At 47.3% G+C, this 20,054-nt stretch overlaps 1 protein-coding gene across 3 annotated transcripts in view; it reads right to left on the bottom strand.

The window, feature by feature from the left end:
- Positions 1 to 6,487, bottom strand: part of DNAJC3 (DnaJ heat shock protein family (Hsp40) member C3) — a 37,718-nt gene extending 31,231 nt beyond the window's left edge. Inside the window, exon 1 of one of the 3 annotated variants that reach the window (XM_030477926.1) lies at positions 6,477 to 6,487. Coding sequence is in view for 1 of the 3 variants with exons in the window: in XM_030477924.1 (XP_030333784.1) it covers positions 5,348 to 5,429 (82 nt within the window). In the remaining 2 variants the exon portion in view is untranslated. Of the gene's footprint in view, positions 1 to 1,280; positions 1,392 to 5,347; positions 5,612 to 6,476 lie in introns of those variants that run through there. The other 2 variants (XM_030477924.1, XM_030477925.1) reach the window with 2 other exon arrangements.
- Positions 6,488 to 20,054: the final 13,567 nt, after the last annotated feature.

The raw sequence follows: 20,054 nt of genomic DNA on the forward strand, positions 1-20,054 counted from the left end.
CAATTTCAAAGTCACCTGGAAGAACGCTCATAATGCACGCATAGCAAAGAAAAAGGCTTGAAGTTAAATTTCATGACCTTACTGATAACTTCAGTTAGCTGAGAACAGTTAGCTACCTGAGAGACTGGCTTCTAGTCTACTGCAATTTTGTCTCATCTACTTCATCATTTCCAAGGCAAACTGTTTCCAGAGGGCAAGTTTTGATATGAACAATTAAGATTCTCCCCCCCCTTTCCATTTAACCGGTAGTATGAAAATCATACTAAAGTCGTATGTTTTCAAAGTGCCAGTTTCAGTTGAAAGGTAATAAATTGCTGCTGCTCAACCAACAGGGAAAGACTATTGTTGAGAAGAAATGAGTAGCTGAATCCAAGTTCATGCTGTACATACATCAGAGCCACAGAGGTTTTTCATTTGTAACACTTCCAGCAGCCTGCAAATCAGGACAGACTTTCAGTACAACGTACCAGTTTATGACTACTAAAACTTTCACACTAATTTTATTTTACTAAAAGCATACCTTATGCATAAGTTTAAGCTAGGTAGTAAACCAAAATCCTTAATAAATACAATCACCGGGAATCAACTTCTTCCAGTCAGTATCAAGCTAATTCAGACAGACACTTGAATTAACCTCACACACAAAAATGAAGCAGCACTTTGAAGTTGTTTCTTAGACTTCAAATAAAATTGTTACAATACAGATTGGAGGAAAGCATATCAAAACTTCTCACACTGACAGGCAATTAAACAACAAAGTATTTGTAATGAAAGAACATTAACTTCTGATCACCAAATCTTTAAGATTTAGACATAGGAGCTCTTGGCACCCAAGATCTTACTTTAATTTTTCTTTCCTACTCCTTAATACAGTTCATAATTCTTTTAATTCCACAGAAGAAAATTAACGCCCTTTGCATCCACTTGAAAAAGCTTTATCTGCTAAAAGATTGATAATAATTCAGCAAACTGGATTCTGAGGGCTTCAATTATTTGTTTTAGAACAATAACAGCAAACAAAATAGACTTTTTTAATTCATGGAAGTTACTTTACAAAATAAGTCCCAAGTTCCTGGTCAATAGTTTTTTGGGGTTTTTTTGTTTAAATAGATGAAGTTCAAATAGTAATTATTATCATACAGTCAATTTGGAGTTCTTATTAAACAATGGATTTTAAAATCCATTCTACTTATGTATAGCTCTGAATAAAATATAAATAGCTCCACTGACAGTAGAGAAGTATTTCTTGACAGCAATTTTTTCCATACACAGTATTCTACCTCAAGGCAGCTTTTATGTGAATGTCCAATTTTCAGAAAAATAAGACATTCTCTTTGCCATTTTGTTTCTTTGCCAGCTTGAAGTTTTTATCACTGAGTAGCCCAATGCCCTCCAAAATGACAAAGCAAGCATTGAAGAGGAAGAAAAAAACCAAAACAACCCAAACCGGAAAACAAACCCACAAATTTCCCTGCCTTTGGAAGTACAGTAGCAACAGATCAGGTGTCAAATCATGAACAGACTGAAGTATTTAACATGAGCCAAAAGAAACAAAAAAAACCTCTTAAGCTTCATCCCTTCTGTCTCTCCCCACATATGAGTATCTGAAATCTTTCAAAACTTGTCAGTTTGGAGCAGTATCCTAGAAGTGGGCTGTAAAATACTCTTTGATGAACCTTTCCTCCACCTGAACATGGCATTCAATTTTCAGAGAGTCTCAAGCATCTGAAGGAGTGCCCTTATTTCCACATTCAGTCACGTCAGGATAGCTCCAGGAATAGATTTTCCACAATAAAATGTACCTATTCAATTCATACCTTTCATACACATTATGTTCAGTACAGTTTTATGGTTACATAATACTTTAGGCAGGAGAGACATCTTTTTCCTTGAAAATACTGAAGATAATAAATAAATGAAATGAGACAGATGACCATTAGTAGTAAACAGGTAAGTAATAAAAGCATGAGCAACACAGATAGAGAAATAAGGCAAACTGGGAAGGACTGTATGCTCCCTGCAGAACAAGACTAATTATACTAGGCATACATTAAAAGTATGCAAGTTGATGTGGGAATCTCCAGCAGCCACCCATAGAAACGGTGTAACCATGATGAAAAGTAACATTTACAGTAACTATTCAGGAACACTGTACACTGACCTGATAGTTGGGCTGATTATTCATACAAATCTATATGAACGCTTACTCATTTTCTGGCTGGAGGCAAGCAATCGCTTTAAATAAACCACCCCACAGAAGCCACCTGCAAATTGCTAACACAGGCACAGAAGACTAAGGACTCCAACTCTGTGTAACCTATTTGGGTACCTACTCGCTCCTTGGTCTGGGAATTAACACGAAGACACGAGTTCAGAGGTAAAAAACAACCAAACCCACAGAGCTCTTTCCAGCATACAGACATTAGGGAGCTGGATACGAAGCACCCAGCACTGCAGCTGAAGAGGCTTTGTATGCTCCAGCAAGAAACTAAATTTATGCAAGAAATATGCAAGCATACTATTTATTTTTAGAGCTTTCAAGTATTTTAATTTGAACATTATTTCTAAAGCCTGCCTAATTGTTACCTATTCACCAAGGATGTCAGATGACCACACACAAGAGCCCCAGCTGTCAAATCAAGTCAGATATTGTGGGTAAATTCAAGAGTATGTAACTGATGCAAGGGTGGAAGAGTCAAAAAACACCAAAAAATAAAGAGCCAACAAAACAAAAATGAAACCAAACTGCTCCCAGATAATAATTGGTTCCAGCCCTGCCAACTCAAAGTCAGTCAGAAGGCACGGGAGATGATAAGCAGGTGCAGCTAACCTGTTTTTCAAGTTACATACACTCACTTCAAAGAAATTTTAGACTTCCTGGTAGGATTTTTGTTTTCTTAGAATAACTGATGCTAACACACGGGTACCTGAGCACTCAAACTTCAACCACATCCTCATATAATCAGTTACATCCACAATGTAAAAAGCTTAAGAAAGCAATACATAAAGGCTCATAAGGAGCCTCAGAGCAGCTAGTTGAGCCATGTCTAACTTCCACCCATCGAGTTTTTACTCCCTCTGTTTGCAAAGAAAATTGGTACACATAGCCAAGACTGGCAAACCAAAAAGCCAATCCCCCACTATCCTTTGTTATTTGGGGTGAGAAAAAAAACCCTCACAAACTCAGGATAGAAATACACGGGGTAAGGCAGAGAAACACTTAAGGCTGGTGGTCTGACAGTAACAAACCGAGCTCTGTATGCTCAAAGCCTATTTCTTCTTCCCCTTATTATGTTTCCTTTCTTTCACTACGAGGAAGGAGAGGAACAATCCTCCTCTATCCTCCCCAGTCACCTCTTTTTGTTGTGGTTAGTGTGGACAAACAGCCATGAAGGATGAATCTTCCCAAGAAGTGATTTGTATCAAGTGGGAGCTTATTCAGCACAAGCCAGGGTATCTGAAGAGGAGAAATTCAGGAAACACAACAGTAAGAGCTCAAATGCAACCTGTCACATAACCAAGTATTCGAAAACCTTTTTCCTGAACTCATTTCCCAACCAGATATGAGTATTCATAGGAACCGACTGTAAGATACAAAGTTAATGCAGGCTGACTGTTCTACCAATTCATGAACTGGATGGCACATGGCAAAGTTCCATTATCAAGACAGCAAGGCGCAAATTTAAGTGTGAATATGAACACCTTTAAGTTCAAAGACCAGCAATAATAATAATAATTAAAAAAAAAAAAAAAAATCCAGATACTTAAATAATGTAACCCCCTAAATTCTCTAACTACATACTCTGGAAAACAAATTCATGAACTAAGTGGTTAGGAAGTTCAGTAAATAAGATCCAGCACCACCACTTTTCATTATATTACTGTTCATCTTTGTTAACTGAATTTAAGATAATATATCCCAAATTAGGAAATGGGGCTTTGGTAAGTCCTCATGGCCATTAAACCATACACTTGAAATAAGTTGGCAACTTCACATAAAGAATCCTCAGCAGGAGCATCATAGCCACAATCTGGGAAAGGGGGGGAAAGGGGAAGAGGGAAGGGAGAAGTATACTTTGACCACAATTATCATTTTCCCTTTAACACTACTGGAATACACATCCAAAAAAGCAAATCAACACCACGGTACGTAGTCTTGTACTACAGAGCATCCTCGCCACAGTATGTTCCTGTTACCAAATGACCAAAGCAATCATTAGTTTAGTAACATCAACCAAACTTTTAATGTCAAGCCCAGGTCTGTCTTAGGCCTACGGAATTATTCTGACTATTGACAGCTTCAGTTCCACTTCAGTCTGCCAATGCTAGTTAAAGAATGTTCCTCAGGTGAAACTCTGACTAAGTGCACAATCGTATAACCAAGTTATACAATTGTGCCTGTGAACAGAAATCTGACCATACAGGTGTTGCTGACAGGGTATTCTGAAAGTAAACAGGCTGCAAAGAGCACAGATAAACTCCTCTGCTGGATTTCGAACACTACGATGAGAAAAGAAAAAAAAGCAAAGACACAACAATAAAACAAGAACATAAACAAACACAACACAGCTGTCAAAAGCCTCAGCCAACTTGTCGGTCTGGCACTAGTAATGGCTGTGGCTGAGGAGAAGCATTGAAAAAGCCTTTTTACTTGGGAACGGCACAAAATTCCTCCAGAAGTGAGAAATTCGTGGCCAGTACAGAGGCGGCCACTGCTGCCGCACAGCTGCACTCGGTAACACCAAGACGTTTTCAAGACCTCACAGCAGCTCGCGCCCCAGCAGCGGGTCAAGGAACACGAAGCAAACACAGCGAGCTCCCTCCACCAGCACCGCCAGGAACTCGGGCAGACCCAAGCCGGTTACCAGCAGTGACGGTGCCTCATTACGCACCCTTCGGAACGGCCTTGATGAGGTGGCAGCTCCGCACCTCCTTCTTCCCCGCACCTTGTCCAGAAATACTCCCCTTTCGGAAGGGCGGGCGGGGGCTGCCCCACCGCCACGGTGCTCGCAGCCCCGGGCCTCCCCGCGCCCGCCCCGGCCCGGCCCAGGCCCGCCGGCTGCCTGCGGCCAGGCCGCGGCTCCGCTCTCCACCGGCACACCTAAACCCGGGCCGACACCCGAACACCCCCGATCGTCGCGACTGACGACGACAGCCCAGAAAGAGAGAGGGTGATCACGCAGCCGCTTCCCAGCGCCGCGGCCCCGGCAGCGGCCCCACCTCAGGCTGACGTGCCCAGCAGGCCGCGCACGGAAGCGGCGGCCACCCCTATGGGCACACAGCACCGGGCCGGGCTAGGCTAGGCCGGGCCGCAGCTCCCCCGCTCCGCCTCAGAAGCTGCCCTCACCCTGGTACTGCAGGTCGAAAAGCACGAGCAGGAAGGGCAGCGCGGAGCCCAGGCGGCCGGCGGAGGCCGCGGGACACACCATCTCCGCCGCGACACTGGCGGCGCCCCGGCGCCCGCGGCTCCAACCGCTCCGGGGTGGGTCGTGGGCGCCCCTGATTGGCCGCGCCCCGCGCGCCCGCCCCTCCCGCTCTCCGAACGTGAGCGCGCCCTACGGAGGGCGCCCGTCCGCCTCAGCAGGAGGGCTGGCGGCGGGGGGGCGGCTCCGCGCATGCGCGGGAGAGCGCACCCTGCCCTTTCGCGCGAGCTCAGTGGCGCCGGCACCGCCTCCCGCCACCCCGTGGTGCGCATGCGCGGTAAGCGGGAGCCGCGCCGTGCTTTTGAAGGGTTCTGTTATCTTTAGAGGACGGTATGTCTGAGTACTCAAACTGTAGGAAAATTGGGCAGTAGGTCACGAGTAAATTGATCCTGGTTCTTCATCGCTGCGTCTGACCCAGCATGGAGCAGAGGGTGGCAAGTGTGGCTTCAGACGGTGCTTGACTGGCCCTGGGACGCAGTCCTGCTTTCCTGTGAGGGCAAAGCCGAGGTAGTCAGCGTGGTGCTGAGCTCCAGGCATGCCAAAACAGCGCTAAGGGATTCACCAGACTGCGCAAAAATGAGTGACATGGTTTAAGAGCACAGTGTTTTCACACTAAAAGTTCATACTGGATCTGTAAACGGCAAGTAAAGCCTGTGTAAGGTAGCCTGCAATCTAACACGTATTTTTGGAGACCTCATTCCCTTTGTTTCATAATGAAAATACAGTCTGTTCTTAGCTACCACAGAAAAACTAATCCTGTATGTGCCTAGTTGTTCATTGTTTCAAATTAGCTGCCTAGTGGTGGTGGATAAACAGTTCATATTAGGGGCCTATTATATGTTATACCCCATCAATGTAAAAAAAACCACCAATCATGCTCTCCAGGGAAATGGGCTGAGAAAGCAAAAAACTTGGGGCTTACAAGTCTGATTTGGCAACCACAGAAACTTCTTTCTGCAGGTACAGTCACATTACCTTTCTCACCCTAGATGATAGAATTTACAAGCTTTCTTGAAAGATAACGCTGAAAAAAGGCTCTTCCCTCTTCAACACCTCATTTTTAAGACGACGCTTCAAAGGTATCACCTTGAAATTTGACCTGCAGAAGTAATTCAGAAATAAGAACTTGAAATAATACTAGAAGTGTTAGATGTGAAATGAATAATTGATGACATTCTAAGGATGTCAGCATGAAGAACTTGACAACTCCATAGCAGTATGGGTAAGACAAAATATGAAAGCCTAAAGCTGAACTGAGCAGCATGCAATCATTATAATCACAAAATAAATGAATTCATTTGATTTATCTGACGAAAAAAGTATTAGACCAAAGCCAGATAAAATGAATATGGAAGGAGAATTTAAACCTCCAAGCCCCTAAGATGACTGAAAATAATGCTAAAGATGATGACATACTTAATAAGAAGATTAGGAGAAAACAACCTGGAGAAAACTCAGCACTTCATACAGGAATACCAAGCATAAAAATTCAAGCGTCAAAATCCCTTAAAGCAAGATGAAAGTACTATGATTAAAGCATCAAGTATCATTCTGAGTAGATGCTTGACAAGCCCTCGGTCCTTGACCTTGGCCCTGAAATACTGAGCCTAGGTCAATATTTCAGGCTGACACAGCAGCGTAAAGAACAGTGCGTAATGCCAGCACTGCAAAAGGATCTGCTCAAAAAGCATTTATCGTTGTCACTCTGTGCTGGGAATGCCACCAGGTGCACAGCATTACACAATAACTCTTTAAAGAGACCATAAACCACCAAGAGCCATTCTTGATTATCACAGATTCCCAAACATAGATTATTTAGATACAAAGTATTAAACTGGGAGAACAAGTTCTTTAACACATATTCCCTTCTGTGATTTCATCATAGAATGGTTTGGATTGGAAGGGACCTTAAAAATCATCTTTAAAAAAAATAATCAAATCTAGATTTCAGAAGCAGAAGAGGAGAAAGACTTGAACAAATGCATGTGACATGCGAACGTATTTTGGAATTTGAAAAACAGCAAAGCAACACAGCTGTAATGCAAAACGCCTTTCAAAGGGACTCATCAAAATTAGACTGGTGTCTGAAACAAGTTTCTTCAGCAGTCCTGAGTTTTAGAGTGAAAAGGTGGATGGCAAAGACTACACTAATGTTCAAAGTGCTGAAAAGACGGAAACCCAAGGAATTTACTCCCGGTAATATACATAGTAACATCAGAGGGCAGCAATTAGCAAGGAATGACTCTTGAAACTGCTCATTGCGTCTATTAGAGACAATGAGCTGAACGCGGTGACACAGGGTCGAGATAGTTAAATCTGTAGTTTCTATTTATTAACTGAGAAACCTTCTAAGATGTAATACCGTAAGAAGTCTGGATTAGACGTGACAACACAAAGGGTCCTCTTTTGCTTGGCAATACATTTTAAGTAATCATCTCGAGTCCAAAACTAACCAAACAAATCGAAGTTTCCTGATACAGAAAAAGCAGGAGACTGTTACGTTGAATACACAGTCTGGTATGAACATAAAGGGAGGATGGTAACACAGAGACACTATTGTCAGGCTTTCTTCTTGTAAGAGGTCTTTAAGACCTCACACTTTGTTTTTATTCTCGCCTCTGTACATCCCTATCAGAAACATAGCTGTGTTGGAGCTTAATAAAATAGTAGCATAAATTTGGTTAACATGGGATTATTGTTTATGTAGCCACATCTTTCGGTAATGTCACATTTGGACTGGTGTTCATAGGAGAGGACTTTAGGGAAAATCATTTTTCTGGGCTCCTTTTGCAGTAAATGGAAGCAGAAAGGCTACGCCCTGCAGTTCAGCACAAGAACTTGATTTACATGCTCTAAACTTGCACTTGGAAGGGCTGATCTTCGTCCATGGACTTGAAGGGGAGGCACCAGACTTGTTTAGGGCAAGGCTAGCCTCAGTTAATACTTTCCCATTCATATTGTCCTAACGAAATTCTGCATGTATGTCTTTGTCATATCCATGATGGGAGAAGTACGTTTCTAGTGTGGAATTATTTAGCCCTCTGTGCTATGGCCTTGTGTGTAGACACTATAATAAAACCACTTGCTACTACCTCGTCTGTATACTGCCATAAATATGCTTTACATAGCCCATTGGTGTCATTTAAGTTTGTAGCACAGGTCCTCAAGTCTCCTTTATTCACTAAACTGTATCACTAGGTAATTTATCAACAGAGCCTTGTTACGTGTAGGACGGAAGTTGGAAAACAGAAATTAAGACATCAGTGTTTTTTTACACTTAAGTTTTGTCCTGGGTTCAGCTATAGCAGTCATTTTTCTCCTGCTTAGTAGCTGGTGCAGTGCTGTGTTTTTTAACTTTCAGCCTGGGAACAACGCTGATAACACCGATGTTTTTAGTTGTTGCTAAGTAATGTTTATTCCAACCAAGGACTTTCTCAGTCTCATGCTTTGCCAGGGAGGAGGGGAAGCCGGGAGGAAGCAGAGACAGGACACCTGACCCAAACTAGCCAAAGGGGTATTCCATACCACAGCACGTCATGCCCAGTATATACCCCGGGGGGAGTTACCCGGAAGGCCCAGATCACTGCTCGGGTCGGGCTGGGTATCGGTCGGCGGGTGGTGAGCAATTGTATCCTCTCCCCCTGTTATTTCACTAATCGTTATTATCATTGGTGGTAGCAGTAGTGGTTTTGTGTTATACCTTAGTTGCGGGACTGCTCTTATCTCAACCCGTGGGAGTTACATTCTTCCCATTCTCCTCCCCATCCCTCCGGGAGCGGGGGGAGGAAGAAGGAGGGGGGGGGGAGTGAGCGAGCGGCTGTGTGGTTCTGAGTTACCGGCTGGGCTCAAACCACGACAGTTCTTTTTGGCGCCCAACGTGGGGCTCGAAAGGTTGAGATAACGACATCTGACCAGAGTGTGTTTAATCATATTTGTGATAAGCATTCATTGTTACTACTCGTCACAATGGTGATTATTTGGCTCTCAGACGTGTTGCGCTTGATCTCACAGTTTCCGCATGTTGTACCTTACTTACAGCCACTATTTGCTGTTTTAGTGTTTATCGGCTGGGGGGCCTGGGCTAAGGTTCTTGTTTCACTGTACTTCATGGTAATGACTTGTAATACAATAGACTCATTGATCATGAAACTGGTCTGGTTTGTGCTTCCAGCGTGGCCATCACCACTATACATTGGGAGGTATATAATGAAATATTTTAGCAATTGCATATCTTTTTTTTTTCTCCTCGGGGGGTAAACTTACGAAGGAAGCATTCTCTTTCACCCCCCCGTTCCCCCACCAGCCTATTTGCAACAGCAATTGAGAGTTCTGAAGGTTTTAGATGGCCTTTGAGTACCCTTGAAACCTGCCTGCTGATTGTGCTGGGGATCAGCATGTTGGCAAACATACGGAGTGTGTTTTACCCACGCCCCCGAAGAGACTGGAGAGCCAAGGAGTGATCAGCAGGACCCGCTCACCCTTTAATAGCCCCATATGGCCAGTGCAAAAGTCTAATGGAGAGTGGAGATTAACAGTAGACTATCGTGGCCTGAACGAAGTCACACCACCATTGAGTGCTGCCGTACCGGACATGTTAGAACTTCAGTATGAACTGGAGTCAAAGGCAGCCAAGTGGTATGCCACAATTGACATTGCCAATGCATTTTTCTCAATCCCTTTGGCAGCAGAATGCAGGCCACAGTTTGCTTTCACTTGGAGGGGCGTCCAGTACACTTGGAACCGACTGCCCCAGGGGTGGAAACACAGCCCTACCATCTGCCATGGATTGATCCAGACTGCACTGGAACAGGGGCAAGCTCCAGAACACCTGCAATACATTGATGACATCATCGTGTGGGGTGATACAGCGGAAGAAGTTTTTGAGAAAGGGAGGAAAATAATCCAAATCCTGCTGAAGGCCGGTTTTGCCATAAAACGGAATAAGGTCAAGGGACCTGCACAGGAGATTCAATTTTTGGGAATAAAATGGCAAGATGGACGCCGCCAGATCCCCACAGACGTGATCAACAAGATAACAGCAATGTCTCCACCAACTAACAAGAAAGAAACACAAGCTTTCTTAGGTGTTGTGGGGTTCTGGAGAATGCACATCCCAAATTACAGTCTGATTGTAAGCCCTCTCTACCACGTGACCCGGAAGAAGAATGATTTCAAATGGGGGCCTGAGCAACAACAAGCCTTTGAACAAATTAAACGAGAAATAGTTCATGCAGTAGCCCTTGGACCAGTCCGGGCCGGGCCAGATGTGAAAAATGTGCTCTATACCACAGCTGGGGAGAATGGTCCTACCTGGAGCCTCTGGCAGAAAGCTCCAGGGGAGACTTGAGGTCGACCCCTTGGCTTTTGGAGTCGGGGATATAAAGGATCCGAGGCCAGCTACACTCCCACTGAAAAAGAGATACTGGCAGCCTATGAAGGGGTTCGAGCTGCCTCAGAAGTGATTGGAACTGAAGCGCAGCTCCTCCTGGCACCCCGGTTGCCTGTGCTGGGCTGGATGTTCAAAGGCAGGGTCTCCTCTACACATCATGCAACTGATGCTACATGGAGTAAGTGGGCCGCACTAATTACACAACGAGCTCGAATAGGAAATCCCAGTCGTCCAGGAATTCTAGAAGTCATCATGGACTGGCCAGAGGGCAAAGATTTTGGGATGTCACCAGAAGAGGAGGTGACGCGTGCTGAAGAGGCCCCACCATATAATGAACTGTCAGAGAGTGAAAAGCAATATGCCTTGTTTACTGATGGGTCCTGCCGTATTGTGGGAAAGCATCGGAGATGGAAGGCAGCTGTGTGGAGTCCCCTGCGACAAGTTGCAGAAACTGCTGAGGGAGAGGGTGAATCGAGTCAATTTGCAGAGGTGAAAGCCATCCAGCTGGCCTTGGACATTGCTGAACGAGAAAAATGGCCAGTACTTTATCTCTATACTGACTCATGGATGGTGGCAAATGCCCTGTGGGGGTGGTTGCAGCAATGGAAGCAGAGCAACTGGCAACGCAGAAGTAAACCCATCTGGGCTGCTGCATTGTGGCAAGATATCGCTGCTCGGGTGCAGAACCTGGTGGTGAAGGTACGCCACGTAGATGCTCATGTACCCAAGAGTCGGGCCACTGAGGAACACCAGAATAACCAGCAAGTGGATAAAGCTGCTAAGATTAAAGTGGCTCAGATGGACTTGGATTGGCAACATAAGGGTGAATTATTTTTAGCCCGGTGGGCCCATGACACCTCAGGCCATCAAGGCAGAGATGCAACATATAGATGGGCTCGTGATCGAGGGGTGGACTTAACGATGGACACTATTGCCCAGGTTATTCACGAATGTGAAACATGTGCTGCAATTAAGCAAGCCAAGCGGTTAAAGCCTCTCTGGTATGGAGGACGATGGCTGAAGTACAAATATGGGGAGGCCTGGCAGATTGACTATATCACACTCCCACCAACCCGCCAGGGCAAGCGCTATGTGCTTACCATGGTGGAAGCAACCACCGGCTGGCTGGAAACATACGCTGTGTCCCATGCCACTGCCCGGAACACTATCCTGGGCCTTGAGAAACAAGTCTTGTGGCGACACGGCACCCCAGAGAGAATTGAGTCAGACAATGGGACTCATTTCCGGAACAACCTCATAGACACTTGGGCCAAAGAGCATGGCATTGAGTGGGTATACCACATCCCCTACCATGCACCAGCCTCTGGGAAAATCGAACGGTACAATGGGCTGTTAAAAACTACACTGAGAGCAATGGGTGGTGGGACTTTCAAACACTGGGATACACATTTACCAAAAGCCACCTGGTTGGTCAACAGTAGGGGATCTGCCAACAGGGCTGGCCCAGCCCAATCAGAACTTTTACGTACTGTAGAGGGGGATAAAGTTCCTGTGGTGCACATAAAGAATTTGTTGGGGAAGACAGTCTGGGTTATTCCTGCTTCAGGTAAAGGCAAACCCACTCGTGGGGTTGCTTTTGCTCAGGGACCTGGATATACTTGGTGGGTAATGCGGGAAGATGGGGAAGTCCGATGTGTACCTCAAGGGGATTTGATTTTGGGGGAAAACAGCCAATGAACTCAATTGTACGCTGTTGCCTGCTCTATAACACTTTTATAGCCCACCAGCTAGATATCTTCAGGTCGCCAGCCATTGACCCTGACTTCCCTCCGATCATCACCTCAACAAAGAATGAATTTTGAGGAAACCAGACGAGCTCAGCAGTGACCAGATGAGTTTGGCGGTATCATCAGCAGGCAACAACCCAACACTATGTACCGTCCCTCCTGCCCTGAAAGACTATTACAAGAGATGGAGCCTGACATCATGGACTGGATGAGTTCAGCAATTTTACAGGGATTGGTCCATAGACTAGGGAACGATATCTTTCTCTGTGTGTGGGTGTGGGTGTATATATATGTGTATATATGGGACAGGGGTGATGGTGTGCTGAGAGATGTGGGATCTGAGCATGACGTGAATGGTATGGAATAAGGGGTGGATACTGTCCTGGGTTCAGCTATAGCAGTCATTTTTCTCCTGCTTAGTAGCTGGTGCAGTGCTGTGTTTTTTAACTTTCAGCCTGGGAACAACGCTGATAACACCGATGTTTTTAGTTGTTGCTAAGTAATGTTTATTCCAACCAAGGACTTTCTCAGTCTCATGCTTTGCCAGGGAGGAGGGGAAGCCGGGAGGAAGCAGAGACAGGACACCTGACCCAAACTAGCCAAAGGGGTATTCCATACCACAGCACGTCATGCCCAGTATATACCCCGGGGGGAGTTACCCGGAAGGCCCAGATCACTGCTCGGGTCGGGCTGGGTATCGGTCGGCGGGTGGTGAGCAATTGTATCCTCTCCCCTTGTTATTTCACTAATCGTTATTACCATTGGTGGTAGCAGTAGTGGTTTTGTGTTATACCTTAGTTGCGGGACTGCTCTTATCTCAACCCGTGGGAGTTACATTCTTCCCATTCTCCTCCCCATCCCTCCGGGAGCGGGGGGAGGAAGAAGGGGGGGGGGGGGGAGTGAGCGAGCGGCTGTGTGGTTCTGAGTTACCGGCTGGGCTCAAACCACGACAAGTTTATGTAAGATTTATTTTAATCAGGGGAATTACCCTGTATCTGCAGCTTTTCTCACAGGCCATGGTAGTAATAACAAACTCCAGACATCTCAAAATGCGTTCACTATCTCCTGCCTAACTTAACCTTCTGGTATAATGAAGTCTCAAACAGGGAAGGCGATACTAGAAACCCCTTTTTATGCTTTACCTTGATATGTTAGTGTCATTTGTCCAAGTATATACTTTAGGGTTTTGCGGGGGAGGGGTGGTGGTTCTGTTTGAACCAGAAAGTGTAGAAATCATTCAAATCAAAGCCTAATTTCAGTTTGAAACAATGCAATCCAAACAGTATTTTTTCAAGTATTTTGATTTAAGATAAAAATGCACTTCTGTTGATTTTGGGAAGGGGAAGTCTTGACAGAAAGCAAAATATCTCATTTATGATGAAAACACACCCCTTTTAAAACATTTATCTTTTAAGACATAAAACTTTTTTCAATTAACACGCTACTGTGAAAGTCAAAACACTTTGCTTCAAACATTAAAATACTATTATATTTCTGAACTAAGACATTCTGGTTTGAAAAGATATGGAAATGTTAACATGAATCAGCTCTCCTCTTTTTTTGATTGAAGTGTTCAGTGGTGCAGGAAGGATGGCCTGAGGAAATGAAGTATCCTTCATCTGTCTTACAAGCAGATAATCCAGAGGCCAAGCAGACATTATGTGTATATATTTCCTCTCCTCACACTCACAGGTTTGCTCCAGCTAATCCTTCTTGCCATTCAGTACAGCAATCTGGAGCCAAGTGCAACCCAAGGGAGACAACCAAGAGTGTGTATACTCCTGCAGAGTGGCTGGTATGTTGGTTAAGTCTTCATTTCCTTGTTTTCAGAAGTCACCAGGACTCCAAAAAGTCCTGAAGGGACACAAAGTCCTAAGGCATGCCCTTAAATTTTGAGTATCAGGATTGACAACGTTTGAAAAACAAAAAGGAGGGTGGGGGGGAAACAGCATTGCCCTTTGTATGCTTTGTGACTGAGGTTATGAGAGTGGTGGTTCGTTTTCCTTTTTCATATAGTTTATTTCTTGCCCACAAAAAGGGTTGTGTTCCAGTCAATGTAAAAGTGCAATGTAGTTGCTAGAAGAAAAAACAAGCCTAGAGGTTTCTAAGTGTTAAAAACTAAGTCCTTGATTCAGTTTTAGTGTTCAGTGACCTTCTATTGCTCTAATTCTATCAACGGTATCTACATGCAAAAGAAGTTACATACCACATGTGTCAGACAATGGACAGCAGATGCTTTTCAGAGTGCAACCCTGAACTTGGCTGAGTGGAACTCAGTCGGTGTGTCCCACAGGTTGAAGAGGGATACCTACCCTGCCTGGAGCTGCAGACCACCTAGAAGCAGTGCAAATACAATTCCTATTCCAGCGCTGCGTACCACGCTCAGTGACAGGGCTCTGGGGTATGCAGACTGTTTAGTTATAGCCCGCAGACAGGCTGAGGCTGCCGTCACTTTTTGCCGAGTTGAGCAGCTCCCGAGAGAAGCCTCCACCCCCGGAGCGGGGCAAACCCCGCGCCCCGGAGCCCCGGTTCCGAGCGCCGGGAGCCCCCGCGGCAGCCCCGAGCCCCCGCCAGGCCTCGCCCAGGAGCCGCAGCTCCACTGCCGCGCGCAGGGACTCCCAGGGCGCGGCGCCAGGAGGGAGGCACCGCCCGAGCGGGGAGAACCCGCTCCGGGGAGCGCGGGAGCAGCGCGGGCGCGGCAGGTGGCGCCGGCAGCGCGGGCGGGCAGCGGGCGGGGCGGGGAGCGCTCGGCTCAGGGCCGGGGCCCGCGCCGGGAGCTCTGCTCCGGCTGCCCCGGCGGTGGCAGCGGCGGCACCGGACAGAGCCGAGGGGAGGGGAGGCTGCGGCGCGGAGCTCGCGGGGCAGAAAGTGCCTCCGCTGATCTTTGGGGCGAGGGCGCGCCATGGGCAGGGCTGCGCTTGGTGCGCCCTGGTGGAGGTCCTCCTGCAGCAGGGGCTGAGCTGCGGGACGCTGTCAGCAGCTGGAAGCTCTCAGGGAAGCTGGGAGAGAGCTGGGCCGCTTGCTCCAGGCCCAGACTGTGCAGGGGCCACAAGCGTCCGCCACAGCGCATACAGGAAAGGAGAAGGGCAGTAATCCAGGAAGATGGGAGCTAGCGGCAGAAAAAAAAACCAAACCCCACAAATAAAAGAAGGAAGAGGTGATTGTCCCGCTGTAATCAGCGCTGGTGCAGGCACACCTAGGGTACTGGGTGCAGTTCTAGGCCCCACCATTTACAAAGAACATGAAGGTCCTTGAATGCGTCCAGAGGAGGGCAGCAAAGCTGGTGGCAGGGCTGGAGGGCATGTCCTGAGAGGTGCGACTGAGGACACCGGGTTTGTCTACTTCGGAGAAAAGGAGGCTGAGGGGTGACCTCATTGCTCTCTACAGCTCTTCCCAAGGAGGGGAAATGGAGAGGGAGGTGCTGATCTCTTCTCGCTGGAATCCATTGATAGGACATGTGGGAATGGTTCAGAGCTGCGTCAGGGGCGGTTTAGACTAGACACTAGGAAGCATTCCTTTACCTAGAGGGTGGCCAAAAATGGGAACAGGCTTCCTAGAGAGGTGGCCAATGCGCTATGCCCATCAGTGTTTCAGAGGCATTTGGACAACACCCTTAATAACATGCTTTAACTTTTGGCCAGCCCTGAAGCGGTCGAGCAGTTGGACTTGATGATCACTGTAGGTCTCTTCCAACTTCAGTTCTTTTCTCCCTGCTTCCTTCTTTCCCTAACAGTATCTGCGGAGGAAATACTGGATGACATTTCTTCCCAGCCCTGCCCTAGCGGAAGGGATTGAATGGGTATCGCGTCCCATCATAGGCATTGGCTCTGTCGCTCTGTGGGAAGGAAGCCTGTGCCTTCTGATGGGGGTGAGAGATGTAGATTGTCTCTGGATCATTTGAGCAGCTGAACGCATTTGCGAAAAACGTGTGTGAACTGGTTTTTGAAACTCTTCTGTGTTCCTCCAGTTTCTTTGGGTTTCCACAGGATAGCAAAAGACCACATCTCTGACATCAGGGAGGCTCAAAGATCAAGCCCTCAGCCTGAAGCAGGGTGTGCTCCTGAACTAAATGTTTGCAAATCTCGTTGATGTGGGCAATACCTGCTCATTTCCTGTGATTTCCCCCCACTCCCAACCCCACCCCTCCCCCAAATACTGGTTTGTAAAAATGCCCGAGTTGTTTCTTTTGGAGTGGAACAGAACAAAACACAAGAGCCTGAGAACAACGACACTCCCATCAGGAGTCCGTCTGGCCCAGTCCACTCTCTCCAGTGGCACCTCATACATGTCTAAAGGAGAGTAGATGAGGAGTGCAGGTCTACTTCTGTCAGGGTCCAGAGGGTGTTCATAGGCCTCGGTGCCTGGGACCGGCCTCCCTTGAGACCTGCACTGCAGATAGCCCCTCAGACCTGCATCAGAGCTTGTCATGCAGAACTGTACGCATGACATATCGTAGCTGTGCTGTTCTGTTCCGTTCCGTTCCATTCCATTCTCTTCTGTTCTATGCCGTTCCATTCCCTGCACCCACAGTGAGTTGTATAATGATGAGACCATTATTTACCTGAAATGCCAAGGGGTTTTCAGCACCAAAACCACTCAAAGACACAAATCAGACAGGTTACAGGTGGAAAGAGTATTTTATTTATTTATAAATAAAGTTATTTTAGTTTATTTTAGTTTAGCTTAGTTTAGTTTAGTTAATTTTAGTCTAGTCTAGCTTAGATTTAGATTTAGTTTAGTCTAGTTTAGTTGAGGTTATATTTTCTTTTCCTAAATCTTTCAGAGCGGTGCCGTGGTGGTGCGAGAGCAGTGCAAGAGCCCAGCCAGAATGGGCCGGGGAAGACCTGACAAGGGGGGGTGCTCAATGCTCCAGAGGACAGCAGCAAGTCCCGGGGCCACGCTGGGGCCACCCTGGGAGTCCAGAAGGCTGCCTCCCCCCGGATGCGGGGCACGAGGGCCAGCTGCGTGGAGCACGAGCAGCTGCCTTTGGGCCACAATAGCCCAAAGGAGCCCCATGAAGGGGCTGTGCTCGGCTGCGGAGGAAGGCAAAAAACCCCGGGGACACTTGCTGGTCCACCCTGGGGGCAAAAAAGCCCTTCCCCCCCCAGCTGCAGGACACGAGGGGCCACCTTCGTGGTGCATGAGCACCAGGCGATAACCCAGCCAGAATGGAGCGAGGAGGCCTGACAAGTGGTCATGCTCGGTGCTCAGAGGAAGGCGAAAAACCCCCGGGGACCAGTGCCAATCTGCCCCGGGGGAAAATTCCTTCCTGACCCCAGCGCTGGCGATCGGCTACTCCCTGAGCATGTGAGCAAGACCTGCCTCCTGGTCCACGGGCTGGTTATGGCTCTTGGGGGACACTGGCACCGCCTTTTCTGCCTCCACCTGGAGCCATCTCAGGGGCTTCCGAGAATAGCAAAGTGCTGCTGGCATGATCAACCCTGGGGACAAGAATCCTTCCTGTGCCGGGCAGTGGGAGCTCCAAGGCGCTGGGGGAGGGCAGTGGGCCGTCTGTGGATCCTATTTCTTGTGGCTGCTGCCACTATTTCCCCGGACGATGAGGACGGCGATCTCCCTGAAACAGGATTTCCATCCATCCATCCATCCATCCATCCATCCATCCATCCATCCATCCGATGAGCTGTGAGTGCGGCCCCTCCAGGAGCTGGAATTGCAGCGGAGAACCTCCAGCAGCTTCGGGCAGTCTTCTCGCCTCAGCCCCTCCAAGTAAATCCACCAGTGCCTCAAGGAATTCCTCTCGGGTGCCTTCAGGCTGCCAGCTCTGTCCTGGTGGCTGCGCCGGGCGCTCTGGCAGTGGGACACGGGAGGATGCTGCCTTATACTGCCCCAGGGCACTGTGATGCTGCGCTGGCGGGGGGTGGCACTATGACACAGGGGTGACGGGGCCCCCGCAGCCCTGCCCAGCGCAGCCCTGCTGCTGCCCCTTTGCCCAGCATCCCTTGGAGAAAGGCCTTTGGGGTGCTGGCCCCAAGGCAGTGCCTGTGCCCAGGAGGCCCAGGGGGATGTCCCTGCCCATGGCGGCCACACACTGGGCACTGCTGCTGGGTGTCCCTGTAAATTAATCTGTACGTTCAGACTGTATCAATGAAGGCTTTTATACCACGTACGGTCATTTGACTGTGGCGATCCCAGAGGTGAAAGAAAGGGGTTTTGGTTCCCTCTCATGAACTTTGCAGAAATATAGAGAGCATACAGGATTTCCTCACCATTCCTAATCAATACACCAAGTGGCATTTGCTACTGCGCTGCTTATGGTGAGGTCTTCTTCTTGGAAAGAAGAATTTCAGAAATCTCTTCTGCGTTTGTTACACAGGGTGTTTAGATATTTGCTTGTGTTTATTAACATCCATGTGTCTAGTTTGGGGGTTTACCTCATGTATTACTACTTGCAACACTTGACTGACTGCTGCCTAATTCCATGTTCTTGATGATAGCTCAATAAAGTGTTTTGATCCCAATTCGGTTTAAACCATGCGGACCGAGCAGCTTTTCCCTGCAACACTCAGGAAGAACAAGTAACTGACTCGGTTGTGTAGAACAGTTTTAAAACCCTCAGCTAAGTTCTCACCTAAGGGTACAGTATGGAAGGCAGAGATTTAGAGATTGGCAACAAGTCCCCCCAGCACATTTGTTCAAATCGTGGAAATGCAGAACGGCCGCTGGTCTCTCTCCCATAGGCTTATTTCTTGAGTCGTCTGTCGGGGGGGAAAGGGGAAAGTCACCGAGTTTGTTCCTGGAGATGCTGGTGTAGGCTGCAGAAGACAGCCCCAGCTGGGTTCCTGTGTGAAATGAGGAAATTTTTGTGTCCGCCCAAACAAACTGTTCTTTTAGGCAAAACACCTGTGTTTTTCACATACAATACTAGAAAATGCTACTGCCTCTGCCCAGCTCTGGTAAAAAGTGAGCATAATCATGTCTTGGAAACAACAAGGGAAAAACAATATACACAAACAGAAATACACCCTTCTCTATCTATAGCTATATCGCCTCTCTCTCTATACCTCTACCTCTATATCTACATCTCTATCTCTCTCTACCTATCTCCTGGGTTAGTGCAAATAAATCCTCACCTCACAGCAGCACTGGTAAGTGCAATGGAAGGCGTGTGCTGAGGACACCAGTTTGAAACAGCAGAGCTGCAGCCGCGGCAAAGAGAGACAAGCTGGAGGGAACTGCAGCAGCGATGCTGTTGCAAAAGCTTTCATAATTCAAAGCAGGAAACAGGAGAAGCTGTGAAGGGACAGCTTGATGCCAATTCATGCGGTGTCCTGAGTTGGTACCAAAAGGGAAGGCTGGGCTCTAGAACGAAAGGATCAAGAAATAGTGACCTCCCTAGATGGGAGAAGAGCAGGGCCACGGGGAAAAGGAGGCGACGGACTGAACTCTCTTCTCTGTGTTACAGAAACACGTTGCATCCTCGGTAAAGGGAAGTACTGAGGAGTTTTGCTCTGCCGGGCAAAGGACTGGTGTCCT

This window comes from Strigops habroptila, chromosome 2 (assembly GCF_004027225.2).
Source record: "Strigops habroptila isolate Jane chromosome 2, bStrHab1.2.pri, whole genome shotgun sequence".
Classification (NCBI taxonomy): Eukaryota; Metazoa; Chordata; class Aves; order Psittaciformes; family Psittacidae; genus Strigops; species Strigops habroptila.